This window comes from Anas acuta, chromosome 15, assembly GCF_963932015.1.
Source record: "Anas acuta chromosome 15, bAnaAcu1.1, whole genome shotgun sequence".
Taxonomy (NCBI): Eukaryota; Metazoa; Chordata; class Aves; order Anseriformes; family Anatidae; genus Anas; species Anas acuta.
In genome coordinates, this window is record NC_088993.1 from 6167768 (window position 1) to 6186622 (window position 18855).

Genomic DNA, 18855 nt, shown 5'->3' on the forward strand with positions numbered 1-18855 from the left:
AGGGCTGTGTGCCCGGGAGCCTCTGGTTGCTCTGGGCTGGGGACGAGCAGCTCTGCTCCACGCTGCGGTGCCGGGATGGCCACGCACGCCTCTGGGGCTGGGGACAAAAAAAAAAGAACCCCTCCCTGCTTTCCTGGGAGTTTGCACAGAGGCTGACGTAGCCCCTGGTTTAGGCAGGTGGCTGCTTGTTTTGGGGAAGCCCGCGGGGTTCCCGTGGGTTGTGCTTCCCTTATTTCGTGGGAATTTCTGCTGGTGGCTGGCGCGGGGCGGTGCTGAGGAGGAGCAGTCCTCACAGCCTGAGATCTGGGCAGTGCCCCACGGGGGGAACTGTGGTGGTGGTGGGGAGGGGGGTGCCGCCGTGCCGCGTGGTTGCAGGGGGGAATGGCACCTTGGAAAACGGATTTGGGGATGTCGCAGCCAGGCTGAAAGTGGCAGCTTGGCCAAACGGCGAGGCACCAGCCCCGTGCCGCAGGGTGCACGGCCCCGTGGGCTGCCCGCAGAGCTGTAACTCTGGTAGAGCTGCGCCACCTCCCCCTGCTCCTGGTCCCCGCTGCCACCAGGAGCCCAGTCCCCTGGTCAGGAGGCTGTCCCCAAGGCAGGGGGGAGCCGATTAGTGCAAGGCAGCCACTGGAAGTAATTGATCCACTCGCTGGTAATGCTGGGGCTCTTGTTCCCATTGTCAGTGGCGCGGCACAAAGGGGAGACCTTGCTCCACGAGCAGGATCCACCCCACGGAGCACAGGGACAATGCTCGGGGCTCGCTTTGATCCGGGGCTCCGTGGGAAGGGGCTGCCCAGGCCTGGGAGCACCTCGCTCCTTTTGCTTCAGGCCAGGCAGCAGCGTGGCTGGGGGATGAGGGCATCAGTCTGGGATGTCCGTGCCCCAAAAATGCCAGTCTCCAAAGTGGTGCTGGAATTTGCAGGCTCCCCGATGCTTCACCCATTTCCTCTGTCCCCTTCCCATGTATATTTTCTTTCTTGCTTTTATCTCAGTGCTCCCGATGCGAAATCCCCTAATAAATCCCCTTTTTAAGGGGATCCGGGCCTGGGCTGGGCTGTTTCCACAAGCAGGGACGAGGTGTCCAGCTGTGGTGCAGGGGATCAACACCTGTGTACCCTGCTCCTGGGATGGGGTGGCTCAGCCTCGTCCCCTCCCTGCTCTGGGATTCCTCCTCTCCTCCTGTTTCCTGGCAGCCCAGCCACAAGCCCCCGATCCCCCTCCCCGAGCCCTTTCCCCCGCTGCTTCTCCCAGCCCCAGCCCTGTCCCCGTCCCTGTTCCCTGTGCGTGTGGGCAGTGGGAGTGCAGAGGGGCTCCCCTGGCCCCGATCCCCCTCCCGGGGGCGAGGTGCAGCCTTGCCTCCCGGCTGGGCGCCCCTCCAGCCAAAGCAGGGGCGTAGCTCGAATCCGCTGCGGGTTGGCAGCGGCGGCCGGTCTAGGGTTTCGCTGAGCCAGCTCCGTGAACTAATTATTCCCAGGGAGCTCGTGGGGGCGGCTGGCCCCCTTCTGCCCCCCGGCACCAGCACCCACCACGCGCCTGCTGCCCGTGCTGTGCCCCCCGGCCCCGTTCCCAGCCCCGCGCCCCCCACCCCAGGCTCGGCTCTTGGCTCCCGCTGGGGAGAGGAGGAGGTGGCGGGGAGGCTGGGGCCCAGGCAGAGGTTCAAAACCATCAAAAGGAGGACAGGAGGCTGCTCTATTGCAAGGTGTTGGCGTTTAATTAGTCTATTATTGCAAATTATTAGATCTTGTGATTGTTTAATTGATCATATGATTGTTTAATTGGGCATACTGTACAAGGGCGGAAGCGAGCTACCACGTAATTAGCCCCAAACTGTGCAATTAAAATCTTATTAATACCCCAAACAGCAGGGAACATTCAAGCCTTTAATTAGTGATTAACAGGAGACAGACAGAGCTTGCGACCGAGTCAGCGCTGAGGAACAGCACAAGTTTTTAGCCGAGTATGGGGGGCACCCGTCTGCTCCGACCGGTGCTGGGTGCTCTGTGCTGTGCCCCCCTCCCCATCCTGGCGTGGCCAAACCCAGCCAAATCTCCGTCCTGACCCCCCCCCCCATAACCCCTGCCACCCCCGTGCCCTCAGGGCAGCTCCTGGTGGCCCCCCCTGCCCGGTGGTGGCCCTGGGGCTGGTGGGGACATGCCAGCGGGGCAGCCGGGCAGCAAGCCAGCCCCTGGCTGTGCCAGCCACGACACAGAAAGGCCGGGCCAGTTACTCCATCACCAATTAAACGGGCAGAGAGGGACCCGTGACGAGGGAGTGGCGAATCATTTACCCGACCTTCCTCCTCTGCCACCCCTCACATCCCCTCCGCTTCCCCGGAGGGTGCGGGGAGCTGGCGGGGGCACAGCCCTTACCCTGCGTGGTGGGGAGCAGAGCTGCCACCCGACTGCGCTTCCTTCCTGGAGTGCAGCAAGGCAAGAACGAGGCCCCTTCGCCCCCAAAACTGCTCCTCTGCACACCACATCCCTGGCGCAGCCGCATCCCCCCCACGCCAGCAGCACCCCCACCACCCAGCTTCTTTCTGCTTTCTTCAGCATCCAGCCACGTGTGAGAACTTGCTTCAAAAAGTCTCCGTTTCCCACCAGCACTGGGGAAAAAAGCGACCTCAAAAGGCGCAAACCCCAAAAGGCACCTTCCGCCTTGCCCAAGCATCGCTTTTGTGCTTTCCGTGTGATTTTTACACTCATCTCGTAACTCGGGGGAGCTGAGGTTTGAGGGTGCAGGGCTGTGCCGAGGCCGGGAACGGGTTTTTGCCCAAGTCCTTTAAGCCTCCAAGAGGGCTCCCAGGCTGGGGTTTGCTTCACGGTCTCCGGCTGGGCAAGCGGGGTGGGGGGCGAGGCGGCCGGCGGCCGTTTGATCTGCACGGGCTGAAGCTCTCAGCGTGCTCCCGGCGGTGTGGTGGGCAGGCGGCCCCGGGGGGGGTGAGCGGGGGAAACTTCACACAAACGACAAGCAGGCCCAGCAGTTAAATCTGGGCTGACATGTTAATGAATTTCACAGTACGCCTGGAAAAACTCTCACCCAGCCTCAATTTACCAGCGCGGGGAGGGGGCTGGGGGCGGGCGCCACGTTTCGCTGAAGGAAATCTTGTTCCCATTATCTTTTTGTGAGAGTGTTAAACAGGAACTGGCACTGCTTTTCCTTTTTATCTCACACACGTGGAATCGGGCGGGGGGGGGGGGGGGTGCGGGAGGGTTCTTCATGGTTCCTGTGGCTAATGAAAGAAATAACGTGTGTGTGTGTGTGCGTGTGTGTGTTCACATCAGCGCGCTCGTGGGGGTGGGGGGGAGGCACGTGCAAGCATCTGGGCATGCATGTTTGTGCTTGTGAAAATGTGCAAATGTGCAAATGTGCACGTGTGAGCGTGCACACTCGTGCACGTGCTTGTGCTGCAGGCGTGGATGTGTGCACACGTGAGGGAACGTGCCCAAATTTGCGTGTGCGCACACGTGCACGTGAGCGTGTGTGCGCCTGTGCTCGTGCACACCTGCATAGTGTCCATGCGTGTCACTATGTGGGATCCTGTGCGTGTTTTCATGTGTGCACGCAGGGCAGAGCCCTAAAAAAACGCAGCCTGGGGGCTCTGCTGCTGGGGCTGGGGCTGGCACCCGGCACTGCTCCGTGCTGGGCTGCAGCAGCGCGGCACGAGGAGGGTGGTCTGGTGGCTGGGCTCGGGCTGCTGGGGAGGGACTGACCCCAAAAAGGGACAGAAAAAGGAGCCAGCGGGGCTGCAGGTGCCCAGCTGGTGCTGCTGGACACCCTCTTTCCTGTGGCACCCCTCCCTCCGTCCCACCTTCAGCCAGGTCTCCCCTGTGTGCCGTCCCTACATGTGCCCCGTCTCCGCGCTGACCTCCCAGCCCCATGGGGTGGTGGATGCTGCACATCTGGACGGCACATTGGGGCCGGCTGTGCCGAGCCCTGCCTGCCCTACTCCCCACCTCGGGGAGCCCAGCGGGGGCCCGCAGCCCGACTGGTGGGCTCTGACGTTTTGGTCAGCCCCGCCGCCCCCTCCTCGCCAGGGATTTGGGTGCTGTTTGCTCCTCCTGCCTGGCAGCACCTCTGCCTCACCCTCCCCTTCCCTTGCAGCCTGCAACTGCAACCTGCACGCGCGGCGCTGCCGCTTCAACATGGAGCTGTACAAGCTGTCGGGGAGGAAGAGCGGAGGGGTCTGCCTCAACTGCCGGCACAACACCGCGGGGCGCCACTGCCACTACTGCAAGGAGGGCTTCTACCGCGACCTCAGCAAGTCCATCACGGACCGCAAGGCCTGCAAAGGTGAGCCAGGACCTCTCCGCCTCCCCCAGGGCACCGGGGAGGGAATGGGTGCGAGCTGAGCATCTTTGCAGGCTCCCAGAACCGCAAGGGATGGGGAGGATGGTCAGCAGGAGCAGGCAGCTCGGGGGAGCCCCCGACGCCGTGGGGGTCTGGCCTCTTGGCCCTGTGGTGACTGCGGGCACAGCCACCGGTGGTTGGTGTTGGAGAGATGCTGGAGGAGGCGTGCTGGGATTTGCTGGGATTTGGTCTCTGACTCCAAGACTCCCAGCGTAGTAGATATGTGTGGATGCCTTCAGGCTGTTTCACTAAAGGATTTGCCGTGTTTCTTCACCTTCGGATGGCCGGGGTGATGCTGGTGGTGATTTCCAGCTCCCTGCTGCTCTGCAGGGCCCCATGGCACAGGTTTTGGTGATGCAGAGGCTCTCTGGGCCTGTTTTGGGGGTGCAGAGCAGCACAGCCCAGGCACCGATGGGCAGGGCGGCTTGTCCCGGAGCCAGCCCGGAGCCAGAGAGATGCAGCCTGGCCTCACAGATCCTGGCCAGTGCCAAACCCAAACCTCTCCTCTCCCATCTGGCCTGCCTTATCTCTCTGTCCATCCTCTTTCCTCTGCGGAGCCTCCAAACAATGGTTTCACCAGAGACCGTAAGATGACAAAACACCTTGACCGTCCCCCCCGGACCGCTGGCACGCAGGCTGACACGCTGGCCCCGCCAGCAGGCTCTGCCACGGCTTCTGTGAGGCCAGGAACTAACCCCTGATCCCTTTTTTTTTTTTTTCCAGCTGAGATTGCAAGTATCTCCCGGAAGGGAGTGCAGCTTCCCCTCTGGCACCAGCGCCGTGCCGTGCAGATAGCAGTGGAAGCTGCCTCCCTGCGTGTGCTGGGGACAGGGAGGGTGTCACGGGGACGGGGCCTTCCCGGGCTTATGAAGCACCCTCAGAGCAGGCGAGCACTGTCTGTGTGTGTTTATGTAGGGCCTACATGGCTGCTGGAGCTGGTGTTGGGCAGCAACCTTGTGGAAGTGAAGAATTTGGTTCCCAGGGCTCATGGCAAGTAGCAGCCAGGTCCCAAAGCCACGCCAGGTGCCAGCATCCTCCAGGGAACAGTGGGAGAGAGGAAGAGGAGGAGACAGGGCAAGCTGCACACCCCGAGGCTCTGTGCCACCCCAACACAGGTTGCGCCCTGCTCCTGGGGAGCACTGGGCACACTGGGGGCAGCCCCCAATTTTCTCGCTGCCAGCAGTGTCCCATTATTCCAGAAATTCAGCTCCCTTGCAGAAAAGTCGTGGCACTGACCGAGGCCGTGACTCTGAGTGGCTGCGGGACGAGACGGATGGCAGCAGGCCCAGCTCCTGCTTCAGCACCATCACCCTTTCCCTCGGGATTTCCCCCACGCCAGCGCTGCGCTCAGCACCCCCCGTCCCTGGGGGTGCCCCCACATCCCCAGGCGAGCGATCTCCGTGCGCAGGAGCAGCCAGGCAGACGGCAAGCCTGTCAGCCTGTGGTTTCGTGGAAAAGCCCTGAGTCATTTCCTCCGGAGGGGCAGAGAGGGGGCTGCCTGAACCAGAGCCGCGGCGAAGCCCCCCCTCAGCCCGGCACACGTGTGCGCTCCTCGCAGCCGGGTTGTGGATGGGGCTGCATTTGCTCCTGCTCGGTACCAGTCCCTGCAGCCCCTGTGGCAGCAACAGGAGCTTTGGGCACCCAGGATGGAAACCAGGTTTTGGAAACCAGGATTTGGAAACCAGGATTTCGGCATGGGGCTGCTCAAGTACCAGGGCTTTGGGGCAGGGACGGTTCACCCCAATGGGCACCAAGGCACCAGGGTGGCAGTGCTGCCTCTGCCACACCTCACCGAGCATCTTTTGTGGGCTGGAATGGTCCTCCCCACCAAAGGAAGGGTTTTGGCCTCCCTGGTGTCCATCTCCTTCCAGTTTTCTACCATAATTGCCTGATAAAATCCCAGGTAAAGTGGAAGCCTTGCAGGCTTTTCCCTCCCAGTTGGGGCTGGGGTCCCCAGCACCACCCTCTCCTGTGCACTGAGCTCCCGTTTTCTGTTCCAACCAGGGAAGAGAGCACTGACAGAAAAAAAAAAGAAAAAAAAAAAAAAAAGAAAAAAAAAAAAAAAAGAAAAAAAAATAGTTAAAGAAGCAGGATTTGGCTAGATGCTGGAGACAGGAAGGCAGCTGAGCACAGCCCAGCCTTGGTGTGTGGGTGTGAGAGCTGGGTGCAGGTTTGTGGAGCGCTTCCCCCCGGTCTGCCCATAGCCTCCCGTAGAGGCTGTCCCGTGCCAGGGCTGCAGGGGAATGCCCCACTCCTCCTGCGGTGCTTGGAGCTGGGGGAAGTGCCCTCCAGCCACGGGGATGCAGGATTACACAGGTGCACGAGGGCTCTGAGTGCCCGACCACTTTATGGCCGCAGTAACCAAGCCACAGGAGGAGGTTGATGCATTTCTTCCCCTGGCTGAGGCCCGGGCATTGCCGTGTCCAGGCATCACCCAGGGGAGAGCGGTACCCAGCCTCGCCCAGCCGGCAAGCAAAGCTTTGCAGAGGACTGGGGGGGCTGCGGCAGGGCCCCCCTTGCAGAGAAAACCCCTCCCGCGGGTCCTGTGCCAAGCCAGAGGCAGGCTCCTGCCAGCCGAGGCCGTGCGTGCCGCTTCCTGAGGGCTGGCAGGGCTCGCGAGTGGTTTTGAAATGCTGCAGAGGCTCAGCCCAGCCAGATGAACATGTGCACAAAGCCCGTCCCCCGCTACGGGGCATATGTTGAGGAGGATCTTGCAGTAGAGCAGTGCCCTGGCTCCGTAGAGCCAGCTCCTGGCTCTACCCCAAGGATCCAAGTTAATAATAAAATCCTTCATGCTTCTGTTCCTCCGACTGTCCCTCCCCTGCAAGGCAGAGAACATTTTCCCCCCTTCCTCGTGCTAACGCAGGGGTGGATTGGTGTGGATCAGGAGCTCCTTGGCACAGATCCTGTATCCTCCGGGGTCTGCCAGCCCCGCGCAGTGGAGCTGCGACAGGATGGTTTGGGCTCATTTTTGCCAAAGATGCGTTGTGTACCTGCAGCTCGAGGTAGCCATCCTTCTGCAAAGGAAAGGGAGAGAAGGAAAAACAAGGAGATCAAATCTGGAAAGCGCACGCAGAGCTGGAGGCTGCGAGGAGGCTGTTCCTTGCAGCCCAGGGCTTTGAGCAAAGGTCTCCACATGCACTGCCGTGCTGGTCCAGGGCAGCAGCTGAGCAGCCCAGCGAAAGAAAACATTGGAATGAAATTCAGCTCATATTCAGGTCTTGAAATGCTAGCCCAGGGACCAGTAACCATTGTAACAGATTTCAACAAACCCAAATGGTTTTATTAAATAACTGTCCAAACAGTTTGTCTCTGCTAGGATGCAACGTCTGCCCAGGTTTTGAAGATGGGCACAAAAACATTCAGCTTTCAGATTTCACACCCCTACACCCCCCGCAGCACACAAGTGGAGCTCTTGGCCCCCGGCCAGCGAGCTGGGGGCGAGCAGGGGCGAGCATCGCTCCGGCCACCAGCCGCCAGCAGCCAGCCTCACTGCTGGGTGCCGCCACGCAGAAAAGCTGGGAGGATGGAAAACGCAGAACCTGCGGGATTAATCCAGCGGCGGTAATTGAAAAGTCAAATAAAGAATGGCTGTGCATTAATCCCCGTAATTTAAACAAAGCTGTAAAATGTGAGCTTTCTCCAATGAAAACCGGTGAAGCAGCAGCAGCTAAGCCTTAAGAAGCAAAAATACCCGCAATATTAGGTGCAAGACATGCTTTCTGGCAAATAGAGCTCAATGACTTAAGCCCCAGGCTAGTGACTCCCTCCACCATTCAATACCATGGGCTGGATCCTGGCACCCAGCACGGTCCGTGCGTGGGCAGCAGGCACAAAGCCAGCAGCACAGGATGGGGACGGGGCTGCCCCATAGCTGGAAGCAGCAGTCGGCCCTCATGGGACCCCGGGAAGTGGTGGGGTGGGGGCACAGCGAGGGCCAGAGCCTGGGCTTGTCCGGCAAAACTCATCTCCCAAAGGAATCTTCTGGGACAGAGCCGTCTCTTGTGGTCTTGGTATGCACGAAGCTGGCTTGATTGCTGATCCAGGTAAAAGGCCAAGTCATCGGAAGCCTCCTCACAGCACGAGGAGGATCCCACTAGATGAATTGGATCCTGATTGAGCTGAGATTTATGGATGTACTTAAACTTTACACCGGGAATACACTGCCGAAGCCGGGGAGATTATCCACAACGTGTGAAGCTAAGCACTTACATAAATCCTTGCTGGACACATGCCTTGGGCCGTAAATTTTCTAGGGCACGGACCGTCTCTCTCTGTGTGCACGGCAGAACCGTGCTGCCTGCGGCAATGCCCACGCTCACCTGGCAGCCACGGCCCTTCTCGGGCAGCGGGGCTGTGCCAGGTGCTGGTGAGAGAAGTCGGCGCCCCGTGCCCAGCCTCGCTGACAGATATTCAAGCCTCTGCTGGCTGAAGAGAGACAAAGTGGTGGCCGTTCTCCAGGAGCAGCCACACCTGCCAGCTCGTCAAGGCCACCTGCGTCCTCCGAGACCCCGCAGAGCCAGCATGGAGGAACCTGCAGGCTGCGTGTGAGCAACGGGGAGCTGCCAAGCACCACGGCCTGGCCCCAGCACTTTGCTGCTGGCTTTGCATCTCACCCCGCGGGGCTGACAAGGTGTCTGCCCCAGAGCTGGACAAGCCCGCGGCACCCGTGGAGGTGCTGGTGGCTCCGGCTGCCCCGGCAGGAGCCCAGGCTGTGGCTGAAGAAAGGCCCTGTGTTCCCCACGCCACGCCGAGGCCCTCTCGCTCTCTGCCATTTGTTATCACAGCTGAGCCCCCAAAATATCCTTGTCAGAAACACGTCCGTTTCCAGCCCCAGCCAGGATCTGATAAGAAGCGCGGCATCTGGTCCCCATTAGAGGCCGCTTGCTCTGGTTTCTCACCGTGCAGGAGAAGGCCGGGGAGCCGTGCCGCGGTGCTGTGACCGGCCCCATCTGGTGAAAATTAGGGAAACGATAACATCGAGGGGCTGCGGGGGCAGGCGGGGGGGAGATGTTTTTGTTTTGCTTTGGAATCACGTTCAACTCTTACACTGATGGAGGCCAAGATAACCTCCTCCAGCTCGTAGCCAGGCCCAGCCCTGGGCTGGCAGATGGGAGTTCCTCTCCCGACTGAGTGTTGTCTTCTCCTTCCCACATCCCTCCTCGTGGGCAAGCCCTGGTGGGTCTGTCATCCAGCTTACGAGCCTGTGGTGTGACCATGAGCCACCTCAGATCCATCCTGAGGGTGGAAAATGAGCTTCCACCCGGGTCAGGTGTAGCTTGTCCCCTGGAGAGGCTGTGGTGGAAAGTCGTAGGGACAGCGTCCTCCAGCAAACAGTACGGGCTCCTCCAGAAGACAGGGCAGGTGTTGGGGCTCGTGAGCTTGGGAAGCATTGAGAAGACCCATTTCACACCATCCTGGCACCAAAACAAGGCCCAAGGCTGTGCAGAACCTCCAAGCTGCTTCAGCTCCATGGGGGAGCAGCTCGGAGGGCCTCCCCCCCGTGGGCTCTCCCCACAGCTCAGCCCTGCACCACTGTCCGTGGGGGCTGGAGGCCAAGCTGGGGACCCCTTGCCCTCCTTCTACTGCCTCCTTCATGCTGCCTCTGTTTCCCTGCCCACCCTGCTCAGCAGAGGCAGGGAGGCTGCTTGGGGCCTGGTGGCTGCCCAAGGGGACCACGGCTGAGCCCTGGGCTTGTGCCACTCGTTGTCTCCCGCGTAACCAAAGCCTCTCCTCCTTCTTCCCACCCAGCCTGCGACTGCCACCCAGTCGGTGCCGCCGGCAAGACCTGCAACCAGACGACGGGGCAGTGCCCGTGCAAGGACGGCGTGACCGGCCTCACCTGCAACCGCTGCGCCAAGGGCTTCCAGCAGAGCCGCTCACCCGTGGCCCCCTGCATCAGTGAGTCCCCCATCGGGCTGGGGTGCCGGCCGAGGCAGGGTGGCTGGATCCATCCCCTGGGGTTTGTGCTTTCCGCCTGCACACACGGCTGGGCATGGTCAGGTCCTGAGTGCGCTGAAGCCACCGTAAAAGCATTGTTCTTCAGTGGATCTGCTTCTACCCCAAATGGTGGAGGAACGGTGTCCCTCCCTGCAGCACCCACTAGCACTGTTGGAGGTGGCAGCAGGGGTTAAACTATCCGTCCCCTCCACAGCAGCATTTCAAGGCTCTTGGGGTTGCAGTGTCAGCGTCTCAACTTGTCCCAGTTTATTAAGCTTGGTTTGGGTATCTCCAGGGGTATTTTATGGCCTGTGATATTCAGGCCAGGCTCGCCCAATCTGTTGTTTCTCTTAGCAAGTTCCCTGGAGGTGATCCACAAAATCCCCTCTGCACCGTGTTTACGGGTGGCTCTTGCCTGCGTTTCATCCCCAGAGCCCTCCCTGGCTCCAGACAGACCCAAAGTCCCTCGGAAAAGTGGCCAGGGCTGGAAGGCCCCGTGCAGGGCAGGTCCCACCCGGGGGTACTGACAAGAGGAGCTGCCCCAGGCTGGGCTGGGAGGGGGCAGCTGCCCTGGGTTAGTCCCCCGGGGCTGGGGACCCCTTTCTTTAAGACATCTTCCCCTTTTCTCTTCCAGAGATCCCTGCCATCAACCCAACCTCCCTGGTCACCAGCACAGAGGCGCCTGCGGGTAAGTGCTCTGCACCCCCTGCCCCCAGCCCTTCCCAGGGACATCCCCCTATGCCCCCTCTCCTCCCTCCAGACACCCAGCAAGAGTGCCAAGACAGCTCTCCAAACCCACTGTGCCAGCCACCAGCTTGCCTTTAGTGAAAAAAATGGAGATCCTGTGGTTTTCTAGAAAGGGACCAGCTGACCTGCCAGGGCTTTCTCAGGGAAGGGGTTTCTGTGTCCCTTCTGGGAAGGGAAAGGGCTACAAAGATGCTCAGGGGACTGGAGCAGCTGTCGTATGAGGGCAGGCTGTGAGAACTGGGCCTGTTTAGCCCAGAAAAGAGAAGACTGAGGGGAGGCCTTATCAGTGTGTATAAATATCTGAGGGCAGGGTGTCGAGAGGATGCCCATGGAGTGGCCGTGGGCTGGCTCAGGAGCCCCGTGCCAGGCACAGGTCACCGAGTCTCCCCAGGGACATGGTGACATGGGACATGCTCTGTCGAGGCACGGAGAAGCTGTCCAGGTCTGAGCTGGAATAACGGGGTTTTCTTCCCTTCCCCATTACCCCCTGCACAGCCCAGCCATCCCCACATCACCCTGGCATATCTGCTCCTTGGGTGGTGAGCAGCAGGGCTGTGCCTGGCTCCTGCAGGGACCAGGAGGTGCACCCAGGACCTTTGGGGTCTCAGCACTCAGCCCCCACAGAAAAGCCAGGGGCAGGGCACAGGCATTTCTCTTTCCTTTCCCCTGGTTTTGGCAGGGAGGCTGGAGGGAAGTGAAGTCAAGGCTGTTCTCTGGCTTCTTTTGCTTTTTGGCCACGGCGATCCTGACTGGGAGCTGGGAATACTGTAGAAGGGGCTTTGGGAAAAGGAAATTGGAGGGGATTTGGACAGTTTTATTGCAAGCAGAGAGTGACAATTAGAGCAGAGTTAATCAAGGTGACTCCCCTCCAGTGCTGTATAAGTAGGAATATTCTTAGAATTGTGCCTGATATTTCCAGCTGCATAAAAATAAATGCCACCTGAGAGCGACCCTGGTATTTACTTTGTTTTAGCAGAGCAGCTCTGCATTAAACCGCCTGTAGGTTTATCTGTGGCTCTGTTGTTTTAAGATTTCTGCCTTCTAGCTCAAATATCCTTAACGCAAAGGAGCTCGCTTAGCCCCCAGCCTTCTCCAGGGACCCAGGCTGGGTCCTGCAGGACCTGCTCAGGGGGATCAAACCCAGCCAGGGGCTGGCCAGAGCAATGCACCCAACACCCCGCACCCTACCCGCTGCCCGCACCCCCTTCTTTGGCCCCCCCGGGATCCCCGGAGCCCGCTCCCCTCCCGTGCTCAGCAGCAGGTGTGCCAGGCTGCAGCCGCTCGCAGGAACAGGGGGGCATTGTTCGGGGCTGCTGCTGCTCAGGTGCTTCCCCCCCCCACCGGCTGCTGGCCCCGCTTGCATCTGGGCTTTGCGCTGGCGTCGTCGTCCCATCCCCTGCATCGCATTCCCCGGGCCCTCGCAGCCGCTGAGGTCCGGCTTTGATCCCTGCCCAAGCGCGGACTCGCTCGGCAGCAAAACGTCCCGCGTCCATTTCTTGTAATTTTTATTGTTATTATTCTAAAATATTTTCCACTTAGAGAAAAAAAAATAAAAAAATAAAAATCTCGGTCCCCGTTAGCAGGATTAACAAAACTAGTGGAGCGCAAAACAGGTCTTTAAAGGAATTCAAAGTCAGCAGTAAAAGATTTGTAGCCGTAACACCTAATTAAGTTACATCTCTCTTAAAACAAAATATTCCTTCTTTTTTCAAGGCGAGGCGAAGTAAACCAGATGTGCAAACCTACCGCCTCTCCTGTGCTCCCCCCGCGCAGGCGTGGGACGGGATGGGGTGTGGGCCCCATTGCCGGCTGGGGCTGGGGCTGTCCCAGGGCTGCAGCGGTACCTCAGCGGGGAATTGGCACGTCCTAGGGCTGCAGCAGCATCTCAAGGGGGTGTAGGAACACGTTCCTAGCCTCTGCTGCCCCCGGCCCCTCCGCAAGCTCTGGGCATGGCAGAGAGGTGGGCAGGAGGGCGGCTGGGAGGGGAGGTCTGGCTGCTTAGGCTGCTTAGGGCAGCTTTTGGGGTTAAACTGGATCTTTTTGCATCTTTTTAGCACGTGTAACACCACATAGGGGAGATGGGAAGGTGAGGGATGCTCTGGGACAAGGGAGGTGCTCGTGAAAGCAGCCTCTCCACTAACTGCAGTAGCAGGAGAACCTCTGCTAGCAGCTTCTCCTGGCAGTTTTGCCATCGTGGAGAGCACGCAGTGGGAAGAGCAGCAGCCCATGCCCTGGTAGTGGGTATCCCCATGGGGAGTGGGAGGATGGGGCCCACCGTGGTCCATGGTCTTGTCCTGGTGAGGGGTGTGGGGCTGAGACCCTACCCGGCACCCCTGGCACGGTCATTTCTGTCCCCTACACCCAGCCCACGGGTGGTAAGGGAATTCTGTGTGCAGAGGCAGGGAAGGGGAGCAAATGCCTTGAGTTACTTGGTCTTCTCAGTTTTTTTTTCCCAACATAAATTGAGCAGAAATTGGTTTTATCTTTGAGAAATATTCCCCAGCCTAAAGCTGAGGTTAAATGTCCCCAAACAATCCCAAATCGTTAATTTCACATACCGTCTCCGGCTCTTCAGAATCACAGTTTTATGATGTTAATCATGCGCGGGAGCCCAGGGCAGTTATTGTTTTTCCTCTTTCATTCCTCTCCTTTGTTCCTGCGCACAGAGCCAGGGGAGGGCTTGGGGGGGGGCTGGCAGGTTGGCCAAGGCTGTCCTACAGCTCATCACCCCCCAGCACCCCATCACCCCCTCCCACATCTCCATCACCAACCCCCTGAGCTCAGCTCAGGACCGATCCAGCCCCCGTCCTGCTGCTGGGTGCTGCCAGCTCTGGTTCCTGCCACCCTCCTCTGCCCAGGAGCTGGGGACCCGAGGCAGGGCCGTGGCCGGGGCTGGCCCCAGTGGGGTTTCCGTGCCCCGCGGCCGCCTGCTTTCGCCGCCTGGCCCTGCATTGTGTGGCGCTGGCTGGCTGCTGCCGTGGCTCCGCTCCCAGCCCCGTCTCCAGCAGCAGGGGGGACGGCGAGCCCATATGGTCCTGCGTGTCCTTGCGAAAACGCAGCTTGGCTCGGGCAGCTCTAGGCAGATTTGCAAGGAGCTGAAAGCGGCCCCCAGCGGGGTTTTCTCTTCAGAGGCACCTCAAAGCGTGGCCCCTCTCTGAAGATGCTGCGTGCGGCCGGCCGCGGCGTGCCGTGGCCCCGGGCTCTGTCCCCACAGCCACCCATGGCCCCAGCTCTGTCCCCGCGCTGGGCTCGTGGGCAGGGATGTGGCCACGACTCTGGGCACTCTGTCGAGCTGCAAGAAGAATGCTGCTATTAATCACTCCTGCTGCTCCTCCTTCCTTTTTTTTTCCTTTCTTTTTTTTTTTTTTTTTTTATGTCCCCCTCTTTTTCCTTGGAGCCCTTCTGATTTCTTTTTTAAAATAAAACCTCTCCAATCCACAAAACATCTTTTCTGCCCCCCCAGATGACTTTACAGCTCGGGGCATTAAAAAGTCATGCTGGTACTGAAAGGCTCAGCTCTAGAGGGCAGGTGGTCCTGGTAATTCTCTGCACCCATGGTGCTGGGGATTGGGGTAACCTGCTGGGACAGGGACAGGGATGGGGACAGGGACAGGGTGGCGGTGCCAGCCCAGCAGCGGGGCGATGCAGCAGGGGTGACGTGGTGACATGCTTGGCAGTGGAGCCTGAGCCGAAAAGCAAGGCTGAGCCCCCCTCTGCCAGGAATCAGCTCCGTGCTGAGCCCCTTCTATCGCTGACAAATTTGGAGCAGGCGGCACAAAGTCCCCAGTGAAAGAGCCGGGCAGAAAGGGGAGCAGCAGAGCTCGGGACGAGTTTGTGCTCCTGGGCTTCTTTCTTCCCTCTTCCCCCTTCCTGCCCTTGGCACCGGGTGCTGCTGTTTCCCCCCCTGTCCCCCCGCCTCCATCCCGAGCCATCGCTGTGGCAACCCGCAGACAAAGAGAGCTCAGAGGCTGCCCGCTCGTCCCGGGGCTGGGGCCGGCTCTGCCAAGCCGGACAGAGAACCTGGGAGAGAAAGGAAGAAAGATGGGCTTAGAAAAAAACATGCCATTTGGAAAGAGACAAATTGAGATGTTCAAAGGAAGATGGCAGGGGCGAAGAAAGGAGGAGAACTGGGCTGCTTCGGGCGATTGTTGGATCAAAGCCTTTGGGGAGAAGGAGAGAGGCATTCCTGGCCTGCCCTCCCTCTGCTTGAGATGCAAATCTGGGGCCTTTAGAAATGCACAAAAAAAAAAAAGAAAAAGCCTCCATGAGGACATGAGCCTCTCCTGGAGCCTGGGGAGCAGCAGGAAGGGATGCTGCGGGGAGGGAGGGATGCTCTCTGCTCCTGTGGAGGACAGGAGGATGGTGTGGTGACCTTCCCTGCCGTGCCCGGTCAGTCCGAGGGCAGCTGGCACTGACCTTGCCTGCTGGCTCCCCCTGTCCCCAAATCCTTCGGGGGGTTTTGGGGTCCCACAATGAGCGGGTCTCAGGGTGGGCTGCCCATGGGGGCTTCAGCAGGGCCCTCCCCAGTCCGTGTGAGCTGTGGGGCTGCAGTGAGGCTCAGGGAAACCCCCGCTGTTAGCAGAGTCCTGGGGCTGGCTCACAGTCTTGGGGAACCCCCACAGCCCCTTCCTCGTGGTGGGACAGGACCTCGTGCCTCGTACCCTCACTCTTACCCCTCTGCTTCTCCTCTGCAGACTGCGACTCCTACTGCAAACCAGCCAAAGGCAACTACAAGATTAACATGAAGAAGTACTGCAAGAAGGACTACGGTAAGGGCCCCCTCCTGCTCCCCAGTTCCCATCAGGGGCTTGCAGCCTCCCCCTCGCCCCAGGCGGTGCATCCCTGTCACCCTGCCTCTCCCTCTGTCCCCTCAGTGGTCCAAGTGAACATCTTGGAGATGGAGACGGTGGCCAACTGGGCCAAGTTCACCATCAACATCCTCTCCGTCTACAAGTGCCGCGACGAGCGGGTCAAGCGCGGCGACAACTTCCTCTGGATCCACCTGAAGGACCTGTCCTGCAAATGCCCCAAGATCCAGATCAGCAAGAAGTACCTGGTGATGGGGATCAGCGAAAACTCCACCGACCGGCCGGGACTGATGGCCGACAAGAACAGCCTGGTCATCCAGTGGCGGGACGCCTGGACCCGCCGCCTTCGGAAACTGCAGCGGCGGGAGAAGAAAGGGAAGTGCGTGAAGCCCTGAGGGTTTGCTGCCCGCCCCGAGCCCCAGCCCCAGCCCCATCCTGGCTCTGCACTGCCGGGCTGCGCTCAGAGACGCTGTACATATATATAGTGTGAACGGACTCTTCTGTCTATAGTGTATATTTTGGCAACGGTCCCCTTTGGGTGTGCGTGTGCACGCGTGGGTGTGTGTGTGTGGGTCTTCTTCTCTAAGAGTGTATTAAAAGTAATGCAGTAATGACAAACCTTTAACGAGGAGCAAAGCCGAGGGGGGTCGCACAGGTGCCTGTTGCCTGCGGGAGCTTGAAGAGGTTGGTTCCTTGCTCCGGGCATGCTGTTCCTCGCCCTCCTGTCCTTTTTTTTGCCTTGAAAAGAATCTTCTGGCAGGTGTTGCTGTCTGAGCTCGTGGCTCTCCCTCCTCCGGTGCCCAGGGCCTGCCTCTTCCTTGCTCGCTGGAAACGCTCTGCTGCCAGCTCTCCGTGCCCCTTTCCTTGCGCAGCAGCACTGGGAGGCCAGACTGCTCCATCATCCCAGTGCACGTATGGACTGAACGGGTGGAGACCGCCCCACACCGCAGAGGCCAGCCCCAGGAGCTCCACCGGGAGGACTTTTCTCAAGGTCTGATTCTCCAGGACCTCAGGTTTACATGGACCGGTGCTACCGCCCGGGGCAGGACCGACGCAAAGCTGCAGTGCCCTGGGGCAAGACAGCCCTGTTGGAGGGTTGGTGGCAAAAGTCCCACAAAACTGAGCTCACCGGGGAGCAGGGCACAGACATTGCCTCTCCTGGTGGCCCAAAATGAACATCCTGGAGATGCTCAGCTTGCCCATCACCTGCCCTGCCAGCAGGACCCAGGGCAGAGAGGACAGGCTGCCCAGAGCCAGCATCTGGACCGAGCTCCACCCAGGTCTGTGGACACACATCCTCAGCCGGTACCAACCGGGCTAATTCCACCCATTTCTGTTGAGCTGACGCCAAGAGACTGCCAACCTCGGTGTGCATCCCCGAGGGCCTGACTGTGTGTCCTCCTGGGAAGCAAGGCTGTGGCCAGGGCTGGCGGAGGAGGTGTGCGAGGCAGAGCAGCAGGAAGAGAGAAGAGCTTTTGCTGTCCAACCTCAATAAGCTGTTATTCCTTCTTCATACTGTATTAGTCTCCAGTTCAAACAGACATCAGTTTCTTCCCATGTCGAGGTTGTAGTGGTCTTGGCATAATAAACGTGCGTGGAAATAATAGGTTCACTGCAGACCTTGCCTTGCTTGTTTAGGATCACTGACTGGCTCAGCCCACGCTGCAATATTCCAGTGTGTTAGGAGGATGTTTCACACGTCTGAGACTTACCATATGGTGAGCAAACTCCCCGTCCCAGGGATGAGTCCCTTGGAGCCTGCAGCAGATGAGACCGGCATAGGCCAGAGGTAGTCAAGACAGGGGAGTTTGGGGAGTAAGGATGTAGGCACTTGCTGAAGCTGCTGGAGATGCTAACGGTGGCTTTTCAGAGATGCTCAGGACCAGCTTTCCCCCCAGCAGGGCCATCTTTCAGGTTCCCTGGATGCTGGGGTGGTCTCACAGGGCACAACCACAGCTGGGACAGCAGAGAGGCAGAGGGTGTGTGGGACCACCTGGGCTTGTGTGGTCCAACCCTGTGCCATGCTCCTGGCACAGAGCCTCCTTCCCTGCTCTGGATGAGCCGAGGGGACCCTCCTGTCCCTGGTACCACTTGTTCTGGTTGTCACACGCCATCAGTCTCTGCCACAAGATGTCCCTTGAACTCCATGGGCCACCCAGCCCTCCTCTTCCTCACGGTACTGCTTGTGCCAAGGAGCCCTGGAAGCAGAGCTGCTGCCCTGGCTGGGGCACCCTGAGGTCCTAGCTCAGGAGTCAGGGCTCAACCTCTGGTTGTGCTTTGTGGGACTCCCATTGGGGTCACCCATACAGCCCCAGACAGGGCTCAGCATCACCCTAGGGTGCTCTGGGGGCTGCTTGGGTCCTCTCTTCCATGGCCATGCATCCTCCAAGCCCACACAGCCCTCAGGAGAGGCATGAAGTGCTCGTGCTCCCCAAAACCCCCTCTGCACATCCAGCAGGGCAGGAGGCTCCGGGGCTTCCCTTGGCACCTGAATCCTCTTCCCATGGAGTCAGTCCTTAAAGCAAAGTGAGGATTTTGCTCTGGTGGCTGCAGTTTGGGATTTATCCACCCAGCCAGCTCTTCCCTCCATTCATCCACCGCATCCAGTGGTGACCAAATGGGACATCTGCCAGGGTAGCTCGTGTGTGTCCTGCTGGGCTCTGCACCACGCATCCCAAAACCACTTCGGTGCTGCCGGTGGCACCGGCTGTGGCTGGAGGTATCCCCAGGTCAGGATCCAGTGGGTGCTTGGGGAGCAGCAGCACTGCCCAGGGCTGCTTTGAGGTGTGCGTGTAAACCCTCACATGGCCACGTAATTTTTTTGTCCCCCAAATCCACCTGGTTCATAATTCAAGCCTGTGAATGGATGGGGCAGACCCAGGAGGCTGATGGGGTCCTGCTGAGACCCCCGTGCAGGTTTGGGAGGGCTCTGCTGGCCTTTTGGGGCTGCTGAGATGTGTAGTGTGGTAACCACCTGGGGCCCCTATGAAACCCGTGTGTAATATGTACAAAG

At 59.7% G+C, this 18855-nt stretch overlaps 1 protein-coding gene across 2 annotated transcripts in view; it reads left to right on the forward strand.

Annotated features, from left to right (window-relative positions):
* The window catches only part of NTN3 (netrin 3), a 28452-nt gene extending 11004 nt beyond the window's left edge, over positions 1 to 17448 (forward strand). For both annotated transcript variants that reach the window (XM_068699316.1, XM_068699317.1), the window contains exons 3-7: positions 4102 to 4290; positions 10099 to 10248; positions 10922 to 10975; positions 15729 to 15803; positions 15909 to 17448. In XM_068699316.1, coding sequence (XP_068555417.1) covers positions 4102 to 4290; positions 10099 to 10248; positions 10922 to 10975; positions 15729 to 15803; positions 15909 to 16237 — 797 coding nt within the window. In that variant the 3' untranslated portion in view covers positions 16238 to 17448. The remainder of the gene's footprint in view (positions 1 to 4101; positions 4291 to 10098; positions 10249 to 10921; positions 10976 to 15728; positions 15804 to 15908) is intronic.
* Positions 17449 to 18855: the final 1407 nt, after the last annotated feature.